Source organism: Panicum virgatum, chromosome 9K (genome assembly GCF_016808335.1).
Source record: "Panicum virgatum strain AP13 chromosome 9K, P.virgatum_v5, whole genome shotgun sequence".
Lineage (NCBI taxonomy): Eukaryota > Viridiplantae > Streptophyta > Magnoliopsida > Poales > Poaceae > Panicum > Panicum virgatum.
The window spans coordinates 55643578-55667706 of record NC_053144.1 but is presented as its reverse complement, the minus strand read 5'-3'; the positions used below and the strand labels follow the sequence as shown (position 1 = coordinate 55667706).

At 42.6% G+C, this 24129-nt stretch overlaps 2 protein-coding genes across 3 annotated transcripts; one reads left to right on the top strand and one right to left on the bottom strand.

Annotated features, from left to right (window-relative positions):
- Positions 1–6906: 6906 nt before the first annotated feature.
- LOC120652488 (protein PHOSPHATE STARVATION RESPONSE 1-like) lies at positions 6907–12347 on the top strand. 2 transcript variants are annotated; one of them, XM_039930332.1, is made up of 8 exons: positions 6907–6971; positions 8608–9245; positions 9855–10053; positions 10159–10235; positions 10313–10352; positions 10492–10543; positions 11419–11488; positions 11764–12347. In XM_039930332.1, the coding sequence occupies exons 2-8, from the start codon at positions 8691–8693 to the stop codon at positions 12106–12108; spliced, it is 1338 nt and encodes a 445-aa protein (XP_039786266.1). In that variant the 5' UTR covers positions 6907–6971; positions 8608–8690; the 3' UTR covers positions 12109–12347. The 2 variants fall into 2 exon arrangements, with proteins under 2 accessions (XP_039786266.1, XP_039786267.1); XM_039930333.1 differs by lacking the exon at positions 6907–6971 and adding an exon at positions 7049–7142 and having other exon boundaries at positions 11764–12262.
- Positions 12348–15403: 3056 nt separating this feature from the next.
- On the bottom strand, positions 15404–20839 carry LOC120652483 (probable galacturonosyltransferase 7). Its single transcript, XM_039930327.1, has 9 exons — positions 20368–20839; positions 20094–20122; positions 19948–20007; positions 18789–18876; positions 18300–18403; positions 17825–18120; positions 17147–17504; positions 16516–17058; positions 15404–16286 (listed from the first exon to the last, which is right to left on the bottom strand). Exons 1-9 carry the CDS (start codon positions 20483–20485, stop codon positions 16002–16004), a joined length of 1881 nt encoding a protein of 626 aa, XP_039786261.1. The 5' UTR covers positions 20486–20839; the 3' UTR covers positions 15404–16001.
- Positions 20840–24129: the final 3290 nt, after the last annotated feature.

The following is a 24129-nucleotide window of genomic DNA, read 5'->3' as shown; positions in this document are numbered from 1 at the left end:
CCTGGTCCCAACCGAGGCCACCACCAGGTTCCTCACGTCGCTCTAGTGTTCCCCCACCCTTTCCCCACCGCCTCCGGCAGCCGCTCGCCGGAATTTTGAGCTGCAGCACCGCCGGCCATGACCGAGGGCCACATTGCTTCGATTTTGATCTTTCTAGGCTCCTGCGTGCGAAACTCCATGGGCCCATCTGCAAAACCATGTTTCAAGTTTTGTTTTAAATTCTGCGAACTTGTAAAATTCGTATAAAATTGTAGACAAATTCAAAAAATGTAAACTAAAATTTGTAGCAATCCTTATGATAATATCAACTTTTGTGCGGGACCATAACCAGATTCAAAATAATTTTTCTGTCTAGAATAAATGTTACTTTTATTAGCTTTTAAATGTAACGCATGTTCTAGAATAGTGCTAGGCTTGATTTTTGGGCAGTAGGCTATTTTGTAGATCTTAGAACTTGTGTAAAATTTTCAAGACAATCCAAGGTATCTAGATATAGTTTTTGATTTAAACTTGATTCAAGCTCTAGATTTTACTATAAATATGCACGTGAAAAAATAGAAAAGAGAAAAAAAACTATTATTATTTAATTAAAAAGTTGTATTAATAACTATTATAAAAGGAGATGAAAAGAAAAAGAAGAGGAGGCGAGAAGAAAAGGAGATGGTAGTTGAAGATGGTTGAATAAAATATGTGTTAGTTACTATAGAGTATGGATGGATGCAGGATAATTGAGTATAGATAAGAGAATCTTTATGACCAAAATAAAATATTCTATTTAGATGATAGAAATAGAGTACAACAAATACGGATAACCGAGTTTCCAGCAAGCTTCCTCCCCCAACCCCACCCAACAAAAAAGCATGAGACAAGTGATTTTCTTGAACTGATTTCTCAAATATCTAAAATCGAAATTATTTCCAACAGAAAGCAAGCATTGTTTAGAAATCTTATAGGACCTCCGCGGCACATAGTATTTAAAAATCTTATAGCTCCTTAATGATTGCAGTCACACACGTATTGTATCATCATCTATCACCAATTTGGCCAACGGCCAGCCCCAAATCCAAACCTAATCCATTCACACCAGCCACCCTCTGCCCCTGCCTACTGTTAATGGTTATGAGCGACCTGTGGGTGCTCGTAAACCCGATGGGCACGGGTTTGTTAAGATATTGAACCCTTAACAGGTTATGATTTTTTGATGGGTGGGTTTTGTATTTGAGCAGTCAAAACCTAGTGTGCAGGATTGCAAAGTAAGGTAGGTAATGGAAGATGCATGTACGACGTTGGCGTTGATATTTGAGAAAGTCAAGACCTACGAAGTTAAAAAAACTACTCACAGACATCCTGCCATTTTATTATTACTACTATGTGACTAACAGTGCGTCAGAGCGACACCTGCGTCTGAGAGGACCACACAAACACATTACAATGATTACACTCATGAGACAAATGGCGGCCCTAAGTACCAGTACAAAGTTTAGGATTTGGTCGGACTCACAAACTAAGTCAGTACCTACAGTCTAAGTCTCCACATGCGATGCAACTCTCACCATTCGCTCACACCCATTCAACTGACATTACGATCCACACTTAACATAAACAACGACAGGGAAATCATGGTAGGGCATGCATGGGCAGAATGCAATGCCTAAGCCTACAGCCGCAACCGCCCTTACCATTAGGGACAGCGCCTAGGCACAGATTCGTCCATCATCATCCCGTGCTCACCCTTGCCACATACGCCAGAGTGTGACATCCCAGAGTTTTAAAATGCTAAGCAAGAAATATTAAATAAGATTTCATGCTTAATAAACAAGAAAAATTCAAATTATGCATTTCTTTTTGGAAAATAATATATGTGTATGTATGAATATGCATGTGTATGTATGTGTATTTATGTGAATATGAAATTTTACACATAAAATGACAGGTCAAATGAATCATAGAATTCGAGGTTTTAAACACTCTTTCAAATTTTAAACAAATATGCTTTGAAAATAATTTCTAAAATATAGCTCAAACAAACTTTTGCCCAAAACCAAAATTATAGGTTTTCAAAAGACGAACAACTTTTGTGTTCAAAGTTTTTTGAGTCGGCACACAAAAATGGGAGAAAAATTTGAATTTCGAAGCGTATAGGACCTTTTCACATGCACTCAAGTTTTAAATTTTATTTTTCAAACGAAGCCTCAAATGAACTTTTTCCTAAAACGAAAGTTGTAGATCTCGAAATTTTGAGCAAGTTTGGTATTCAAAAGTTTTTCATTTGGGGCCATGTAGAAGGAGAAAAGCTGAGTTTACGAACTGGACTTTGGAACTTCGCGTTATTTACAGAATTGCCCTCGCCACCATCTCCTTCTTCCCTGTCGCAACGCCGTCGCCTCGCCGTTCATCACCGTCTCGCCGCCGGCCACGCGCCGTACCCCCAGTTCCTCCCCGAAGCTTCTCGATCTCGCCACGCGGCACCATCTCCCGGCGCGCACGCCGAGGACGGCTGCCCGAAGCGCCACGGCGACGACGCGCCGAGTCGTGCCGTGCGCCACTTCTCCATCTCCCCTGCTCCCTCAGCCCTCTCCTCTCCCTTGAGCTCGCGCAGCATGCGTTCCCACCCTCCCTCTCCCCCTTTCCTCTCTGGCCCAAGCAAACCGAGCCGAGCTCGCCCAGAACCATGGCCATGGCCGCCGCCATTGTTGCCGCGGAGCACGGGCTCACCGCGGAGACCCCACCTCTGGCACCTTTCCGCCCGAGTAGACCCCGCAGCAAGCTTTCTCTCGCCATGGCGCAGCTCCTCGACCCGCTCGCCTCCGCCCAGGGCCGCCGGAGCGGCGCCGCCGCGGTTCAGACCGCCGCCGGCCGCCCGCTCCACGTCGAGCTCCCACCTCCGCCCTCCCACAGCTCCAATAAACCCCGGGAACGGCTTCACCTCGCCCCAACAGAGCTCCCAAGCCCAGCCAAGCCGCCTCCCCCTCGCCGGAGTGCCGCAGCCGCGGCACAGGGCCGCCGCCGGCCGCCGGCGCCCGCGGACAGCCCGCTACGGGCCACCCCAACCCCCACCGAGACCATCTGCAGGTGCGGCTCGAACTCCTCTTCATTTCCCCCAACCTAGCCCCCACCTCTGGTGCCTCCCCTCGCCGGAAAACGCCGCGCAAACTCTCCTCTGTTCTGTCCCGTCTGCCAGGGACCTTCCCTGAGAAGAAACAAACTTCCAGGGGCCTAAATGCAAGAGTTCGTTTTCTTTTTCTTTTGTTTTAAAAACAGCAAACTTGTAAATTCCATATAAAATCGTAGAAAAATCAGAAAAATGCAAACTAAGATGTTTTGGAATCCTTAGATCAAAACCTACAACTTTTGTTACAGTCACATATTCATATTATGCTTCTACTTTAATCTAGGATAAAGATTATATTAAATAGCACACAAATGTATCTCCTGTTGTAGTCATGAACTAAGGCTAGTTTTTGGACAGAGTGCTACACCCTAGATGAATAGCTTACTGTAAAAATTTGAGGACATTTTGACAACTCTAGCTATAGGTTTCATTATATCTTGGTTTATGCCTAGGTTAAATAGAATTAAATCCACAGGGTTCTATACTAGTTTTCTTGAGCTGAAATTTTTACAACAGCCTTATATTTGTTTCTAGATGCTATAGAAAAATTTTGGGAATTTTCAGTAATGTATAACTAGTCCTTTCGATTTAATCATGAATAAACGTTGTAAATCAAAAACCCTAGCTTTCTTCATTAGAAAAATCTCATATTTTTACTAGAGCTTGGTTTTCAGAACATGATCATGCCTGTAAACTTTTAGCCACTGAAGCTAAGTAGTTTACTCTGTAGATTTGTAGTTAGACAAATGCCTAGGAAAGGAATCTAATTTACTATATTTGCTGTATAGCTCAATAAATTATGAAAACTTTACCACAAGCTCATCTTAAGGAATCTAACCTACTGGTCAAATTTCATTACCAGCATTTATATTTCCTAGCCCGGAGAATTATTTTTGGATAGAAATACTTTTTCTGTGCTAATATAAAAGAAAAACAACACACCCAGCTCTTTTATGAGTTAGTATAGATAAAATTCCTACTCTATAAATGACTGCCCAGTAAGTAAGAAATGAAATGGTCATTTCCTTGATTTGAGTTTTTTTTTGGACTACAGCTTTATTATGAAGGAAAAATAATAACATCTACATTGTTGAGCAACTCGAAACTTTGCATTCATATATATGCATTGTTGCATTTCATTTAGGTACGATAGATGTACCACGTGAAGGATGTGATGTTGGAAATGAGCCAGAAGACGGTGAAAGGTGGACACGTCTAGAAGATGGCCGGATGGATCCCGATGTGCACGACCGAAGGAAGATGCTCGCCGAGCACTTATCCTCTAACTAACACTGACCTAGTGTTAATCCCAGGCAAGCCCCGGAGCATGTCCTACTATTTTAAATTTATGCAACTTATTATTGTTCCTATATACTTGTGCATCTAAGTTACAGGAGTTGATTGGAACCTTAGTTTCATGATCCTATGTACCTATGCTTGAACACTAGTATGTATAGGTCGCTAGTTGGCTATGCTAATGGTGCGGTAGAAGTCGAGTGATTTCCTGTCACTCGCGAGAATTATAGGAGTTGAATGTCTACTACATGCTACAACTATAAGGCTCACGGGCGGGGTTGTGGTACTTGTGATACCCCGTCTGTTTAGTGAAAATGGATAAGGCCGCAGTGTGTGGTAGTGGTGGTTTAGCTTTTGAACATACTAACCACATGCCGAGAAATATGGTAATCGGTAAGTTTAAGTACCTGATCGGCTCGGCGAGTGGACTTCTCCCTCACCCTCTTTGAACGTTGTTCTCATGCGGCCACATGCGGGTGCAAGAAGGCTCACGACCCGGCGTCGACCGTGGCGTGTATTCTTGTAGTCGAGGTGGGTGACCCTGATCCACAACCCGGAAAGAAAAGGGAAAAGTCGCGTGGGCGAAGCGAGATGTCGATCCCCATGCGTGTGTGTTAGGTCTGTCTGGCCAGGTTAACAAATTCGATTCGAATCGTCCGCTTCTCACGGTTTAGGACTGCTTAACCCTTTTGCCACATAGAGTAAGAAGTGGAACAATGAGGATGATGAATATGGTTGAATGATGAAAGATAATTGTTTTCACCATGTATGCTATTGGATAGATGCTCACTTAGAATGGTAATTGAACTAGAATCTGGAAGTTAAAACCTGAATTTAAGGATCTACTCTTTACTGCTTTTCGCCAAAACAAACCCCTCAAGTCAAAAGCCTTGCATGTCTAGATAAAGGGCTAAGTATACCCTTAGTCGGGTAAGTCTTGCTGAGTATTAGTATACTCACCCTTGCTTGTGGTCTTGTTTTCCAGGTGGTACATCTGAGGATGTGATTGATGTCATGTACGGGCTTCATCATGACGTCTTCTATCGTCGCTAGACTATCGTGTATTTTTCTGCTGCACTTGAACTCTGTTGTCTTTTTATAAATTCAAACTTGGTTGTATTAATAATTCCAGTTCATACTTTGTGCTGTAAAATTTGTGGAATGTTGCACGCTCTGAAATGCTTTTGTCGATCCTGTTTCAAGTGGTTTAATCGGGATTTTATCCGACAGCACTGCCGAATTACTCCGTTTTAAGTGCGTGTTAACTCTGATTGTCGTTTTGATGATGGTTAGCGCACTTAAGCCGGATTAATTTAGGCGGGGCTGCCACACAGAGGGCTCTGGGGCTCCGCCTTGTGCACCTTTTCAACCATCGCCCCCCCTTCTTGCCGAAAGCTACTGTCCATCCATCGCCACCCACACTATCTAGGGGGGCATATGCACCCACACTACCTTGGTATATACTATGCACCTTTGCCCCTGCTACCTGCAGCACCAGGCCCGCCGGTCCCGCCTTTTGGGCGACGACATCAACCTTGGGCTGAAGCGACTGGATGAGGATGAAGGAGTGGAGTGAGCAACGACCTTGAGTTGATGCGACTAGTGAAAGGCAGCAGATGATGCATCTATGGGCTACGGACGCGCCAGCCAAGCCATATGTTGTTTGATTATTATTCATTTAGAGTTTGAAATAATTAAAATTCTTTTTCACCAAAATTAGGCTCACCGTACCTCTCACGGAGGCCCCACTTGTCAAGCCAAAATGTTTGACGAAAAGGAGAGGGAGATTGATTTCATTAATATTTTCTACCAAAATCCTAATACTTTTTACACTAGCAATTTTATATACCCACCTCTTGTACCACATAACTTTCCTTTGGCACACACTTTTACTTTCATTTGCACATGCATTCACCTAGAATTCACGTCATTAATTGTTTTGGAAGGATAATAATTGACATCATTATTTATGGAAAGAAAAAAAGATGTGTATTATTTTTGAAAAAAAATAAATGACATCATTGCTTGATGCAAGAAGAATCAATACGTGCCTGTAGCACGTACGTCTCTACTAGTTATCATAAACATTTGTATGTTTATAAGTCACATACACATGATATAAATGAATGTTTTCTAAAACCCTTGAGTTTGAGAGCAACTAAATTTGCTTTGCAATTGCATATAGAGAAACCAATTTTGAAAAAAAAAAGGCCCGATTTACTTGGCGCCGGGATTTATTTGTTTTTTAGCTCACAAACTTGAGTACTCGTTCGTGATTCGCTAAAGTATACAGGGTCTTGGTACAAAAACAAACATTCTTTTTCGCATGTGGCCGACTGCATAATGACCCTTTTCCCCCCTACGTGCCATCTCAACCGTCCAATCGGGATTAAGGGAATCCCGATTGGCCCAGGACCATGGTGGGCTACTGGAGGATTTGTGCGGATAGGCCCATGCAACCTCGCCGTGAAACTTGTTACATTACCGGTATGGGTCCTGGGCTGGGTGCGCCTCCCCATGAGCCGAGCAACTGGTGGGCGTCGTCGTCTTCTTTGCGCACCAGGTTCTCGCCTCCCCCCTCCCCGCAGCTTCTCTCTCCTCCCCCCCACCGCGATCGGCGGCAAAAGGCGATCGCCCCCACCCAGATTTTTCCTCCCCTTCCCACGCGCCCCTCTCCTCCCCCGCGAGAAGCCAGCCCGACCTAGCATCGCGCCGCCGGCCTGCCCCGCCCCAGGTACGCACCGCAGGCGCCCCTGCCGACCCCCCGGTTCCTTCGTCTCTCCTCCGTCCAATCCGGCCCAATCCGCGCCGTCTCGGTCGCCGGACGCAGCGGAGTCCGTGTCCGGCGCGATCGGGCTCGCCGGGGCGATCCCGAGTTCCCGACCGGGGTCGTGGGACTGATCGGCCCGGGCAGATGGATCAGGAGTGGAAGCCGGAGGGGTTAGTTAGGGCTTTTGATCGCGACAAGGGACACGGGGCTTAAGCTCCGCGCGCTCGAGTTTGGTGGGGAGCAGTTTTTAGTGCACGTGCTTGTGGATTGTGACGGTGTGAATGTGTGATTGCGGTGCAGAAAACGATGTAAGGGACTTGGTGGGGTAGGATTCAAACGGGGGGTCATTTCAGCGCAATTATTAGGTCCTGCACTGTGATAGCTGCTGCAATCATCTGCCATATCGTGTCCTTCCCCTTGGGACAACCTGCTTGCCCCCAAGGGTTCAGTCTTAATCCAGCAATCAGGGAGGGCCTTGTAGGTCTTAAGATAGCTAGTCCTGTGAGGTGATTGTGCAGGCATATTGGAATGTGCTTCCTTGTTCTGTAGTTCTAGGGATCTTTCAGATTGTCTGTACTAAATAACAGCCTTCTCCTTAATTTTGAATCGCAAGCAGGGGCGAAGCCAGTTCCAATTTTTTTTAATGAACAAGCCAGTTCCAAATTGACCATGGTGCACACCTTCAGAGACTTGTACAACTTCTCATGATTATATGGTAATTTTAAGTTTAGTTGGTAGAACCAACGTGGCGTCGCCCCTGATAGCGAGGATTCGAATTGGATAAAAAGTTATGTTATTGCCATCCCTCCTTGATACTCAGGGCACCATTATGGCATCATGATTGCAGTCGGACTGTGCATGTGGGCATGCAGCATGGTAAAAGATGCCATTTTCTAGCTTTGAAGAAAGTATTGGCTGAATGATACCTTGGTGCTGGGAAAAATATTTGCTGCTTATTGCCAAAATTGAAATGCCTTTCGAATCTGCATTGATCAAATTATGACTTGCCTAGACCAATCATTATGCCATGATTTTCTTAATTCCATTCTATTCGATTTTGTGGTAATATACAATTTAACATCAGAATGTGCAATTTTCAAATTTTGCTTTCGTTTTAAGAAAAACTTAAAACATCAGAATGTGCAATTTTCAAATTTTGCTTTCGTTTTAAGAAAAACTTAAAAGGGAGCTGAAGGAGTGATCTATTGGTATATTTCTGTCCACCCATGTAAAAGATTTTGCAACTTAGTGAGTAGTGGCTAGCTAATTAAATACATGACTGCACCATTTCTTGTTTTCTGGATATTTGATCCGCATGTCATTATTTGATTGTGGCTTATAATTGATGTTTGTTGCTATTACCTTATTTTCACATTACCTATCACTATTTTACGCTTATTTAATTTAACTTCTCCTTTTCTGTCTACAGAGTAATGGACTAACACTTTTTGTAAGGTGAAAGTTACAAAACTCAGCTTATGGGAAATAAGCAAAGCTTGTGCACTGTTCCAAATGAGGAATTTTAATCTAAGGCAGCCTGAAAACAGCAGAGTTTTTGGGGCAATGTCATCCTCTTTACCTATTTTGCCAAATTCTTTGAAAGAGTGCTTCCCGAGGCCTCATAACCCCCAGCACATTCAGATGTCAAGGCAGCTACCTAATGATTCTATGCCCTTGCGTAATGGCACACCTCAGTCTGCTACTTTACACCCCAGAACTCGTGTTATGGGAGCATCATATTCAGGCTACTCTGCTAATCCACTTGATTCTCTTTCTAACCAGTCTATGGTTGCTCCTTTTATTTCTCAGTCATCCAACATTGACGTTTTCCAGTCTCTATCTGATAATACCCCAGTAGCTCATACTGAGGCAACCTGGTTCCTGTCTTCTATGGATGTTTTACCAGTTTACACAGATAATATTGCTGCTCCTGATAATCAGATCCATAGTAGCAGTTCTGCTATGACATCTGATGAGGTTGCTAAACAAAATGATTGGTGGGCAGAAATAATGAATGATGATTGGAAAGATATTCTAGATGCAACAGCTACTGATTCCCAGTCAAAGGTACCCGAATTGCAATACCACGAGTAAATTTGCAGCTCCATCTTCTGTTCTGGTAGTTTAGAAACACTATATCTTTACTGTAACATATTAAATCCTTTAGGCAGCAAATGTTCGTGCGAATATATTATGTATTTTAGTGTTTGAAGCTGGTGAAGTTTTCACTTTGCACATACTGCTGTGACATGGTTCCTGTGCCATTTCCTTATAAGTTGAGAACCCACAAAGTTGTGCAAGTAACTAGGTCTAGCTCTTCAGTTTATAATTGTTATGATATCTTATTGAAGAGGTGGAGAGAACAGAATGATTCCCTGTATCTTGTTTTGTAAATACATGTCAGATTAACTACTTCAGCTACCATGTTAGAATATCTGCAGATTAACCACTTGCACTACCATTTAAAGAATCTTGTAGGACTGTTTGTGTTATCAATGCTAAATGTTTACTGCTGGACATTTGAATTGATGTTGTTACATGATTGCGTCTCCTCTTTGGTACAAAATAAACTTTCATGGTCCAAGTGCTTTTAAGATGGTTGTAGACCCATATGGATGTGGCACTTGTTCTCATCACTTATATTTCTTTCATCGTTATTGCTCCCTTATTTTATAGGCCATGATGCAACCTTCCAACTCAACTGCATCACTGCCTGCAGTGAACCAGTCAGCTTCGTCTCATAGTGGGGAGATCTGTCCTGTTGCTAGTCCTCCCAATAGCGGCAATGCTTCTGCAGCTAAACAACGAATGAGATGGACCCCAGAACTTCATGAATGCTTTGTAGATGCTGTGAATCAGCTTGGCGGTAGTGAAAGTATGTCTGTTCTGTTCCAAATTTCCCTCAAATGATTTAAGTTATGAACCCTAGATTACATCATTTAATACATGTGTTTATTTATCTTGTCTTATGCCTATTCAGAAGCTACTCCTAAGGGTGTGCTCAAGCTTATGAAAGTTGATGGTTTGACAATATATCATGTCAAAAGCCATCTGCAGGTTTGCTCTTTCTAAGTAGTATCCTTGCCCAAAGGAGAAATTTTCATTTTTCTCATCTCAACTGCTTTGTGTTGCAGAAGTACCGCACGGCTCGCTATAAACCAGATCTGTCTGAAGGTTTATCACACTTGGACTCTTCCTAATTGCATCTAGGGGCTGTGAAATATTAATCTTTTTTGTGGCATGATAGCCATGTCGTGAGGAACTATTTTGCTAATAGCATGCATACATGTAACATCTCTATGACTCTTTGCAGGTACATCTGAAAAAAGGACCACCACTGAAGAGTTGTCCCTGGACCTCAAAACGTCAGTGAATAACTATGCTCTCGCTATATTCCCTTGTTTTCACTGTATGGTGCATTTGTCTCCTTTCATGATAACTGGTATTATGTTGCTGTGTGACTCAACATGCATCAAGCTAAGACCAGGAGTTTATTAACAATTGGGACCATAGTTTGTCGTGTTGACTAACAGTCATAATTGAAATATTATCTATATATTTGAGATTCGTTTATTGGCATTTTTTACTGTGGATTCTGAAGGACTGTCACGAAGTAAAGAAGCACTTAAATATGGAATATAGAAGATTGTTCTATGACATTTACCGAACAGATAGCAGAGTATTAAAAAGTATCCTCTTTTGGCAATAGCGTTGTTTAGATAAACTCTAGCCAAGTTATGTAGGTGTAATTGGACAATAGTTATTTGAGGAATGTGCTTTTGCCCTATGTCCATAATGTCATTATGTGTGGGCATGAAAGTTTTACTGCACAAACTGTTCTAAGCTGACACATTTACGCCCATTGATTTGCATTCCCATGCAGTAAAGGACCCTGAGGCTATGAATTGCCTACAAACTGTTTCAAATCTATTCTGGAAACCTTGCTTATGTGTACCCAAGAGAAATGCTTTTACAATCTTGGTCTGATACCTAGCATTCAATGAGAAAAGGGTTATTGATGCTCAAGATTAGAGATCATGCTCAAAATATGGTTGCATTGGCCAACTCCTACTTCTTCTGGTGCTGGAATTGTCATGATGCATATCCTGACCCTTGTGTTTTCACTTCTTTTGAAGCATAAATTCTAGTTTTGAGGTTTTACTATATGAGAGTGCATCATCTTTCTTTGTCGGTCACTTCATGATTAATACTCTTGCATGATCCTGGGTTTCTTATATAGGAGCATGGATCTTACTGAAGCGTTGCGCCTTCAGATGGAAGTCCAGAAGCGTCTTCATGAACAACTTGAGGTACTATTTATAAATATAGTTAATGATTGGTTTAGGCCAAATGCTGTCCTAGAAAGAGCGGCATGCCACACTTTTTATGCTATTGGACTAAAAAATGTGGAATACATGTGCTCTTTGTTGCATACTGGGAATTGCAGCTGTAACTGTAACTGCAGGGGTAAGGGGTTGTACAAGCCCCATAATTGCTTTGCTCTTAACATGATGCAGTACGTGCTCAACATTAATGCGAATGAAATTCACTAAATCCTAACACCACATTTATATTCCCATTGCAGATTCAGAGAAAATTGCAGTTGCGGATTGAAGAACAAGGGAAGTATTTGCAGATGATGTTTGAAAAGCAGTGTAAATCCAGCACGGAGAACGTCCAGGATCCATCCTCAGGAGATACATCAGCAAACCCATCATCTGATCCGAGCAACTCTGCAAACAAGGATAATAGTGCAGCCATGGACCAAAACAGAATAGGGGACAGCCCTGAAACTGCCGAACTGGGAGAACAATCGACCCAATTATGTGGCAAACAAAAAATTACAGAAATTAACTCTGATTCCAATGCAGCTGCAGATGGCGGACATGGGATCACTAAAGAGAAGCGTCGCAAACTGCAAGATAATTAACACATCGGTTGCATCATTCAGATTATAGCTGGTCAACACCCTTGCTTGGTCAGAATTGTTACCATGTGTTGAATTCTTAAGTGTATTGAGTTGAACCATCTTAGCTATTTAAATGAACCTAAGGAAGGAGGAAAAAAAGTGAACTTTCTGTTAACCGTGTGTATAGCATTAGCAATAAGAGCTATCCCTGAAATTATGGGGAAAAAATATGATCTAGCGTTGTTATATTTTTGCTTGCATGTTTCCTGTTTCGTTTGTTTTTTGTTTGGGTGGCTCGTGAGGTTTTGCTTGGTGTGTCGTGAGGTGGTCACCTAGGTAGATGACCATGAACTAATCTTGTTTTGCCCTAACGGGCATAGGAACCAAATGTTGAAATATATTGATAGATTTTGCGCGATTGCTCATACCCGTTGCCACCGGCAATGAAGACAGACATGTGCCACCAGCAATGAAGACAGAAAGGAGCTCTGGTCCGCAGATTCCTGTGGACGCCGACGGGAATGACGAATGTGAGATGGATCAGTTTTATGCTGGCTTATCCTCTGTGGAGCTGTTGTAGGGCTATATATGGGCTCGGCACAATGCACGACCTAGAAATTGCTTATCCCCAAGCAATATGGTTATGGGTTGAGTCTATTCGTATGAGCTCATTTGTTATACCCATTCTCTGAAGGACTTGTATAGTTTGGCATTGAGGATTGGCCTAATCTGATGTGGCACTAGGAATCCCTAGATCCCACGGGCGGGGTGACTTCGCATGGACAAGATGTATTATTTCCTTACACACAGTTCATACATTACACAACATGAAAGATCTCTTATCAACACTCAAATTATACCGCGATGGTTAAATAAAATGGGCCGATTCTATTTTTTATTAGAATATACATGTAGCGAGAATGGCATCAGCATATGTCACCTTTAATAATTCCACCATGCATCGACGCATTATTTCAAAAGTCAAACTGACATCAACTCACTTGCATAGGAGAAGCGCAACAATGTTGATCTGAACAAGATTAGAGCTGTAGCTAATATGATTTTGAAACAGCAGCAAAACAATCACCAATGCATGAATGCAGTATTGTAATCACCAGATTTAACATTATTTTCTATACTCCATCAAACTTAAAGGGAAAATGACACAAACCTTTATGGTTAAGAAAGTTTCAACATTGTTGAACATTTAATCGAATACATTATCTCCATACACTATTTCTAGGCTTCTAGCTATAGAATAAATTACAGATCAATTTACTTGATCATGCCGAGCACAAATTTTTGTGGCTTAGCTTGATACCGCACCAAACCTTACCACGCATGGATACAATAGGGCGGAGGGGGCATATGCCCATGTACTCATAGATGTGATATAAATGTTAATTCCACCGTGTAATAAGATATTAGCCATATACATTTATGTGTAAATAGTTAATTTCATCGACGATGTATCAATTTGGCTGAATGAATTTGACTCTAGAACCATTAGACCTTAGACAAATTAAATTTTAGTATATTGGATTGGTAACTTTTATCTTTGTATTTTATTTCACAGAAGTTCCTACAGAGGCACATCTAAAGTTTTAGTGAGCATCTAAAATTGATTGTCTAGAGAGTTTCTATGTAAATATTTAGTATACATTACGAGATTCACAAGTTAGTTGATTTAATTATACATGACATGGATTAATATAAATTTGACAATTAATAATCACATGGTAAGGACGACTAAAATACCTATCGCATGATGCATTATAATACTAGTTTAGCGTGATTTTAAATTTAATATTCTTTAAAATAAAGTTGTTTTATATTTCATATTACCATATCATGAATTTACTACATAGTGCAATGTGTCGTCAATCTAGTATGCACCAGTTTGATTGCAATCTAGATGTGAGACAAAATTAGAATTTTCCTTGTTTTATTATATATGCGCATCTCTATGCCTCAAACACTATAAGAGTAGTCTTATATGCAAAATTTAAGGCTAGAGCATATGCCCCCCCCCCCCCCCAAAAGAAAAACACACGCACACCAAAACTAAACAACGTGTTACCTGCATACAACTCTTATTCTAAAAAACTATTAACTATTTTTTATCGCAAACATAAAAGTATTGATATTGAAAATTCGATTTGTTCCGAAACACATGCATAAAACACAAGATCAAATAAAAATAAAAAATGCTTTAGGAGTATCATTATTTCTTAATATCTATGTTTACATAATGACTTTAATAGTATAGCAAAACAAAAACAAATTGCTCAATCTCGAAAAATAAATCAGTGGTAGGCGACGTTCCCGTCGACAGCGAGGCGCCCGTGATGACTTCGTCAATCTCGAAAATTTGCTGGCTCAGTCTTCGAAGATGCTCATAGGGGTAGGGTTTGCGTACATGTATTCATAGGGGTGTGAGTGTGCGTGCGTTGTAAGTGTCGGAGTTGTACTGTGTGATCTCAAAAAAAAACAAATTGCTCAAGAACAGAAACAATACCAAATGAAAAACAAGATATAGCTGTCACGTGGACTGGCGTGTATATCACATGTTTACAGCTTGCTCATTGCTGCTTTTTGGCGAGTTTGCTCTCTGTACAATTTTACACAATTACTCCATCGATCTTAAAATACAGGCATTTGATTTATCCTAAGAACAACTTTATAGAAAAATATAATAATATTTTGAATGTCAATACATTTTCATAATTTACTTATTTGATGTATTAGGTGTTAATATTTTCCTCTATAAATCAAACTTAGACTATTTTGACCTAAGACAAAGCAAAATGCCTTATTCCCTCCGTCCCATAAAGATTGTTCGTTTAGCCTTCAAATTTTGTCCCACAAAGACTATTGGTTTATATTCTATCTAATTAAAGCAATATCAAGTACCAAGTAATAATTGCATAGAGAAGAACATGAAGCCAATTAAATGCTTAGGCAAATTTTACTTTTCTAGTTCCAATGCATTTGCATGAATTGAGGATCTAACGAACTAAATAAACAGCGTGGTCTTTAGTCACAACAGGTATAGTTAAATAGGGGAAGCATATTTCAGAATGGAGGTCACACCATGGTTGAGGAGCGGAATTAGTGAGAATTTCGTCCACGTGGGTTAGAGCATTGTTAAACTGTTGCATAGATGTATTGACCCAGTGCACTCACCGACGTTTAGCTTTTGTTAACGCTCGACCCATTGGATGACATAAAGAAAATCACAGATTTGGACAGTTACACCGAGTCCCCAGACATCACAACATATGAAACGGAATACAAATTTGCTGGGGCATGAGAATGAGTGCGACTGCTCATAAGACATCCAATCAGAACAGGGGTCAATCTCGTTTTTTGTAACTGATGAGTCTCTGACATCATAATATACTTTGCATCAACATAATAATGGTAGAACAATCAATGTGCAACAACTAAGAACAAAGAATTTTAATCTTAACCTGTGTATGTCCTTATTGACAGAAGGACAAAGCATGGAGGGGTCAAAAAATCAACGAAGAAAAGAATTAACCTGCGCCGATGAGGTGGAAGGCACCAATTTCAATTGAGGTGCCGCAATCCACCAACGATCATTCCTGTCCCGTAATCTAGATGCTGTGTGATGCTCCCTCTTACCTGGAGCCTCATCACCACATCGCCGTCGCCATCTACTGCATTATCCTTCGAACTTAAGACTAACTCCTCTAACTGCAGAAAAAACCATCCATCGAGCTCACTAATTCAATGAACAGATGGTCCTGGATCTACTCTGTCAAAATTGGTGGCTGGTGACTGCTTCCCAGGTCTTTTCTCAATGGAAGTGTTCGTCCTCTTAGTATATAGTACAGCAGTAGACCGAAAATCTACTGTCAAAAACGTTCCCGGCTCCAAGTTCAAGTGCACTATGGACTTACATTGCACTCATCCATGAATCTCTCATCTCGTGCAAGAAACCTTTTCCAGTACTTCCTATAATCTGGTATACCCAACTCAAGCCAAGGTTTCATGTTTCCATTGTAATGCAATGATGTGGAACTCTGGGCAACTTCTTCTTTAATACCATAGTCATATCCCAGTCCAGATAAAGTCAATCTCTCATCAAGTGGATATAGAAGATGCTGGAAGGACAACAAACTTAAAGGCAAAGCTGCAGCTCGCAGTGAGGCCTCATCATCACTGTTTCCAAACTACAAAAACAGAGTGAAAAAACATATTAGTTGATAAATTTATACAATTTCATGGGGGAACAAGTCATATTTTCGAGAACCTGAGACCAAAATTAATTAAAATGAACTCAAGAACTCTCAATTATCATAGATAGGTCACGATTTAACGGTACTCAGCAAACATCCTAGCTACAAATTATGGAATAAAGCAACTAAATTCAAATAAGGGTTTGATTGGAAATAAACCAACCTTTCTCAGAAGTTGCAGGTAATTCTCTGTAACATTATGCTCTCTCCATTTGTCCAAATCAATCACATTCACCCCAGACATCCATGCACATGACTGTGGATCATACATTGTCCTACCCAAAAGGTTCCTCAATTGGCCAAGTTTCAAACCACAAAATCTGACAGCACCATTGACCTTATCTCCCATATCAAGATTCCACAAGAAAGAGAGATCACGTTGAACAACCACATCATCGTCCAAGATAATTACCTTCCTTAAATCTTTGAATATTTCCGGAACAAAGAAATGTGAATGACTGAACACTGATAAATACTCCATTCTACTCTTCTCAGTAGGCCGCTCAAGACTACTGATGAAGACACGAAATTCCTCAGGCAAATACAACAGCTGAGTTCCAAACTCAGGGAAATTCTCAAAAATAATCTGTTCATAGTTTATGACATCTACAGCTGATTCCCTGTAAGAGTTTCTTGCAAACCAGTGCTTCATGGCATAGAAATTTTGAGCATCGGTTAGTATATGAAAGACTACATTTTCAGTATCCTGCAAAAGGCAAAGGAGATGTCAGCAACACCGAACCCAGAAGATGCACTAAATAGTTTTAAAGGATAAAGAAAAACTTTCTGCATACCTCACAGCTACTAACAGTTGAGTTGATGACAACAGAGGATGCAAGAACATTTTTAGACAATATGACATAGTGCCTATGCTCTGGAATGTTGAACTTATGGGCAGGGGAGTCATCTGGATCCAATGGCGCGGATTTAAAATATTCTACTGTCAACCTCATATTAAGGCAATGATGACTTTTGGGCATGGTGTGAACACCGAGATTGTATAGGTATGCACTTTGTTTCATATGAAAATGAGCTTCATCCTCTGTCATATGAAGAATTTGACGAAGCTTTCTGTCGACATTGTTACAATCCACAGTGCATGATTTGGCTCGTGCAATTGATTGGTCCATCCTCTCTATCTTCTTTTTTATACTGAAAGAACATGTCAAGAATAACTCAGATGCTAAAATCAGCACAGCACAATGATGGGAAAATTTTACATCGTTTGGATAACAGAACAAGCCCTAAGGGTGTGAATTTAAATTACACTTACAAAACATGTACAGCTAAAATAAAATCTCGAAAGTAGAGTACTGGAGTACATGTGGAAAATAGGATACTCAGACTAATTTTGTCTACAAGAGAACCATATGTAATGCATGGATAAGAAAATGGTAACAGATGCAGTTGGCAAGATCAACTTTGAAATGTAGTGAGGACGTGAAAAATAGTCCCAAATGCTAAATACTCACAAGGATGGTAGGTCAGCATCAACAATAGATTCACTGAGAACCCTCTCATGTTCTTGAATATTTTGCTTCAACTCACGAGTCAGTGCCTCTTTTCCTTTAAGTTTTGCAATGCTTGGGTAGTAAGATCGGGCTACAAATAGCTGATCTTTCAGCCTTTTCACAACAGCATCTCTCATAACTTCTTTGTGTTCTATGGACCAGAGACAGTAACTCCCAAATTCAAGTTGACAAGCCTTAGCCTTTTCCACTTCATCAGCATTTTGAACTCTGCGAGATCTAATGTTCACTCGGTCACCCTGGAAGCAATACATGTTTAAACAATATATCAATATGCTTCTCATTGAAAAACAGCCACAATGCAGTCTGGGCTCAGGTTAGCAGAAGCAAGTGTACAGAGTTACATATTGACGATGAAGTGAACTTCAGCTTCAAAATAATTTGATAAAAAAAATAACAAGCTGAGAGGCATCCATACTTCTGCTTGTTGAACTGGAAGTGGTACCGGCTTCACTTCTGGTTTTGGTTGTTCAACTTTTGGAGGGGGGAGAACTGATTGTTCAATTTTTGGAGGGGGGAGAACTGCATACAGAGCCAACCATTGCGTCAGCACACATGCCAAAAGGTGAAACGCCATTTATGCCTAATGATCATTATATCCTAGGTAAAGACACAGAAATTCATTTCAAATTACTGATTTACCTTAACTTATTTGTGGTGAAGTGTATAGTACTGTTGCATACATGAGTGTAAATATTGTAACAAGTACAAAATACATACTGAAATATTGAGACAAAGTACATTAAATACCAACTAATCCTACAAAGTACGCACAGCCCAAAGCATTGTTTCTACCTCATTTTTTATTGGTATATACTAAGGTTACATTTTCTGCATGCATTGAGTGTTGGATTCATATAGTTTCAAATAACTCCATTTGGTGATGTTCTGTTGTACCAACATATACCTTTTGGTTTAGTGCTAACGCTGGAAGAGTGATCACCAATAACATTGTGCAAGTCCTTACTGCTCCTAGAAATCTTGTTGGATGAATCCTGAAAAGCAGGAAGAGTAGGGTTAGGGATTTCAATATAAATATGGGAGATGTTACGAAGTATAACCATTATTGACTAAAAGGGAAAATAATATATTTACTAATTTAGATTTATACTTTTTTTCCAAGAGATATAGTCCACGATCATGAAAATGAGACTAGGGCAGAGGACATATTAAATATATGTTTCTGCAAGATTGTTTCTAACTGCTTTTCTTTTTTTTATTCCTCAGGTCTGGAACACAAGTTGTAGTATCTGAACGGACACCCAAGCACACGCACCCAAATTGTTTTGTATGCAATTTCAATCGCACAACCCAGTTTGAAGACCCAACAAGCACAAAAACTGATTTTTAATGCCCAAAAATATCTTGAAACTGACCAAAATTTTACACTCTCCAACTTGAATGTTCTTGCCTCCAGTAACAACCATACGCTACAGAAAACTTGCTGCCCCCCCCCCCCCCCAAAAAAAAAATTATCTGAGAGGTATGCAAGTTTGTTTAGCTATGATTACCTTCAGAATTTAGAAAGAATAATTGAAAATCAATTGGATGGAAACACAATATAACCCTGAACCACCTTTTTTAATGCACATACGATGGTTCAACACTGCTGGCAACCAGCAAACCACACATGTTAGGAGGTGCGAGAAAATGGAGTAATAGCCACCAGTAAACGGCACATACTTTCTTTTTGTAAGTGTGTACTGCTACCTAAGTTTCATCATCAGATTCGCTGAGCTGCAGAGTTGCTTTAAGTAATATGAGAGAACAGAATCAGAATGTGTGCCCAACTTGTGCTCTCGTCGGTTAACTTTGTAGACCTAAGGTACATACATTTGGTCCAACCAATATATGCCAAAATGCAGTTCAAAGCTGAAATTTGGCATTTGAGATACATTATCATATTTGGCATTGTCGTCTTAGGAAATATCTTGGTTTTAGTTCCACTGGTGCTAGTAGGTAGTTGCATGATCATGTCAACATCTACCAAGCTAGCAAAAGATGCATATAGTTAAACAAAATATAATCGATATCATGACAAGACAGAAGATTACAAAAGCACTTACTTCATTTACAGAGCCACCAATTTCGAACCCAAAGCGACCGGATGAAGGCAAGTCAATCTCCTACATTACACACAATCGGAGTGGAGCACATCCATGAGAACAGATGAAATTTACATATATTGTTTTACGAGCAAAAATGCAGTTACCTGCTGGGGGCGCTCATCCGTCACATACACTGCACAACAGAAGACGATCGAACCAATCAGAACCCGAACCTCCACATAACCCCAACAAACAGAACAGCACAACAACAAAATCGCCAATAGGCCACGCTAGACGACAGCAGACGGGAACAGCGCTCCCCGCAATAGATCCGCGGGGCAAGGCGCCGATCCGATCCGCGCCGCCGCCCGCATTCCCCGAATCCGGGGCCTCCTCGGGCGCGGGGTCGCGGCGGGGGTGACAAGGCGGACGACTCACCGGCGGGGAAGCGGTTGAAGAGGAAGGCGATCGGCACGAGCAGCGAGCAGAAGACGAGCGCCAGCACCGCCAGCCGCGGGCCCCTCCGCCGCTTCGCCGGCGGCGCCGTCGCCTTCATCGGCTCCGCCTCCTCCTCCCGGCACCAGCACCGCTGCCGCCCTAATCCCCGCCGCCGGCGCCTCCTCCTCCTCCCCCTCTAGCGATCATACATGCCGCCAACGCCACCGCCACGGCGCGGGGGTGCGGGGGCAGCAGCGCGGGCGGACGAACGAACGCACTAACGATTCGGGCAATGGCGCGGGCCGGCCCCGGGCGCGCGGCTCCGGTGGATTCGATCGGGGCCGCGGCGTCGGGTGCTCGGATTGGTTAGTGTGCGCGAGAAGCAAGGGGGGAGCGTCGAAGGGAGGAGGAGGGAAGATTGGAGGCAGGCGAGGGGGCGAAGGGAAGGAAGGGAAGGGATGAGCGTGTGTATGTGTGCGGGGGGTGTCAAGGAATAAAACGTTCTTACGGAATGCTGCGTCTCTCCTTTTCTTTTCTGTTTTTTCTTCGCTTTTGGGTTTCAATTCTCCTGCCTCTTTTTTCCCGTGCCTTGGGTACAAATTTTAACTTCACGGATCACGCATTTGGATTTGCTTTGATGGTTAATTTAACTCCAGCTGCCGACTCGGGAATTATGAGATCCGCGGTGGTGGGGACGACGCGGGATATGCTGCGGCCGCCCATCTTTATGGTGCCTGTGAGAAGGGTTCGTTTCAGCACTAATGACTCTTTTTCATGTCCCGATGATGATGCAGGTTTCACCAAGGGATGCAAGCGGGGCGGTTTGCGGCTGCCCGCCCCGCGTCCGCACGAGCCGCAAGCTCCATCGCGGGCGTATGCGGCGGCCCGCATACCACCGCATGCTTTTTGCGGCGTTTGTGGCAGCCCGCATTGCCATCTTCCCCGTGCTCTCCTCCGTCCCGTCCAGGCAAGGACAACAGCAGCAGCCGCCTCCACCCCACCGAGGCTCGCGTCGCTACTTCGTCTTCCTGCCCCCGCTGGAGCCCGGCCAGCTTGCCGTCGCCCACGCAGTGCTCCTCGGCCTCCTGTGTCCTATATGCTGCGTTCTGTTGGTTTCCAGGCAGCATCAACTGCGGAGCAACATCCGCTGGCGGAATTCTTCTTCGCCGTTGTTGATGTCAAGCGAGACTACGCCTACAGCTCCTCTTATACCCATCGAACTCCGCGAGCTAGTGGAATCTAAACGATTGACCAGAAAAACCAGCTCATTAGTAACTGAATAGATCCTCTCGGCAGCATCGCCATGGCAAAGGACCATCTCGCCGGCCCGTACGCGCGGCGCGTGAAGAAATTTCAGATCAAAAGAACAGATTCTTGAAGTAAGCTACGGCCTACGGCGCCGGTCAGATCCGCGAGGCAGTGATCCACAGGTAGCTCGCGCCTCTGTGCGCAGCAGTCCGCCGGAGCCTCCTCTGAGAGGCCAGGACAAATTGTGCTCTATATCGCTGGAGCAAGATGGCGACGCCATGGGCGCGACCTGCGACGCACGCGAGGCCGCTCGCGCACGGGCGCCCCTCTCTTCTGGATCTCAGCTTGAATGGCCGATGGCGACTGCTGCGGCGCCGGCGCATGCGAGCTCGAATGGCGACTGCCGCGGCGGGGCGGCGCACGCGAGGTTGATCGGCGACTACGGCGGCGTCGCATGCGAGCAGCGCAGGGAGCCAGAGCTTTTTGCGGGCTGTGTGCGCGCCGCTGGGCCCCGCCGGCAGGCCACATAACGCCGCTTCACTCACGGCGTCTTTTTTATTTTTGTATTTTTCATAAAAAAATTACAGAAATATATTTTTGGTTTTAGATTTTACAGATCTATACCCCTACCGCCCAGCAGGGGGCGGCAGGGGTCCTACCGCCCGGCAAGGGGGCGGTAGGGACCTATATGTAAATAAAAATATATTTTTTGCGCAGAGGTCCTTGGCGGGATCCTGCCGCCCCCCTGCCGGGCGGCACGCCCCTGCCGCCCCACCAGTTGGCGGCAGAGGGCCTGCCGCGCGGCAGGGGGGCGACAGGCTCCCACCCCAAATATAAAACTCCGCCCTTCCCTCTGCGCCCTCATATTCTGCCCACGAGATCCAGAGATGGGAGAGGGAGAGAGAGGAGGGGTGAGGGAGGTAATTCCATCGGCGAAGCACTGTCGGATTTTGGATCCAAACCGCAGGTAAACAATATTTCTCAACTATTATAGACTTGTTTCTAAAAAAATTATGAATTAGAATAGATTTAGTTTTTGGATAGTGAAATGTAGAATAGTAAAATTAGAATGACAGTATCTTATTGTTATTGCAGCATAAGGCAATGGCTGCCTCCAATTCTGTTGGATTTTCATGGACCGAAGAAAAATCTAGTATATATCTTGAGATCATGACACATCTTGTAATCAGTAAGAAGTTGGATCCATTAGCGGATGGTACGATAGAGATGGTGTTGTCCAAATTAGTTGAGTTTAAAGATTTGACATTATTTCGAGGTATTACAATGCAAGATTTAAAGAAACACCTGCTAGAACGTCGGAAGATATACATGAGGGTATGTGAACTAGCGAATCATCCTTATGTTATTGGATTCTTACAAACTACTTGTAAGATATGGATGCGGCCAGAGGTGTATGAGATGCACATTAAGGTAACTCTTATTTAGTTCTAATCACGTCCGTTATTTGTAATCTATATTTACGAAATAGTAAATTTTTTGTGTAATTTTATGCTAGGATTACTCCGAGGACACGGAGTTGATTAACAAATTGATACCAAATTTCCGTAAATTGGTATGTATCTTTGGTGGAATTATGCCGCAAACTAGACAAAAGAGGTGGAAAAGATCTTCGGGTGATAGTTCTCGGCCTCCGCAAGAACAGATGACCGGAGGTTCGTCAAGTCATGCTGCATCACCTCGAGCACCTAGTTGTGTTAATTGGGATGACAATATGGATGATTTCATGCCCCCAAATCATGGCCTCGAACACCTGATGTTGCTCCCCCTGTACATGAACCTAGAACCAGAAAAGAGAGAAAAGGAAAGTCGAGAGGTTCGTCAAGTAATGCTGCACCACCTACAGCACCACCATCTGTCAACTGGGATGACGATATGGATGACTTCATGCCCCCCAAATCATGGCCTCGAACACCTGATGTTCCTCCCCCTATACATAAACCTAGAACCAGAAAAGAGAGAAAAGGAAAGTCGAGAGGTTCGTCAAGTAATGCTGCACCACCTACAGCACCACCATCTGTCAACTGGGATGACGATTTAGATGATTTCATAACATGATCTGTAATATATGATGGACATCAGTTTTAGATTGTGATGTAAATTGTGACGGGACGCCTGTACCTTTAATTGCAATACTTATATGTTTGCTATGTTTGATTGTAATGATTATATTTATGATACAATACCACATAAGATATAATGAACGAAATATAAATAGAACATTAAACAAAATACCACATAACATATTACATTGAAGGTTTCATTCGTTACAACTAAATTCGAGACAAATACATAATATATTTAGTTTCGTACACACAAATACATTGCAAGCTGTTACGTGCACAACTAGATGCGGCGAATTCTTGTAGGTGGTGCCGATCCATCCGTCGAATTCCCGGAAGGTCCAGCCTCGGCAGCAGCAGTGAGTACTGAAAGCTGTGGGCACTTTCTTGTAAGTGTGACCGTCCGCTCCACACAAGTTGCAACGTTTTTTCT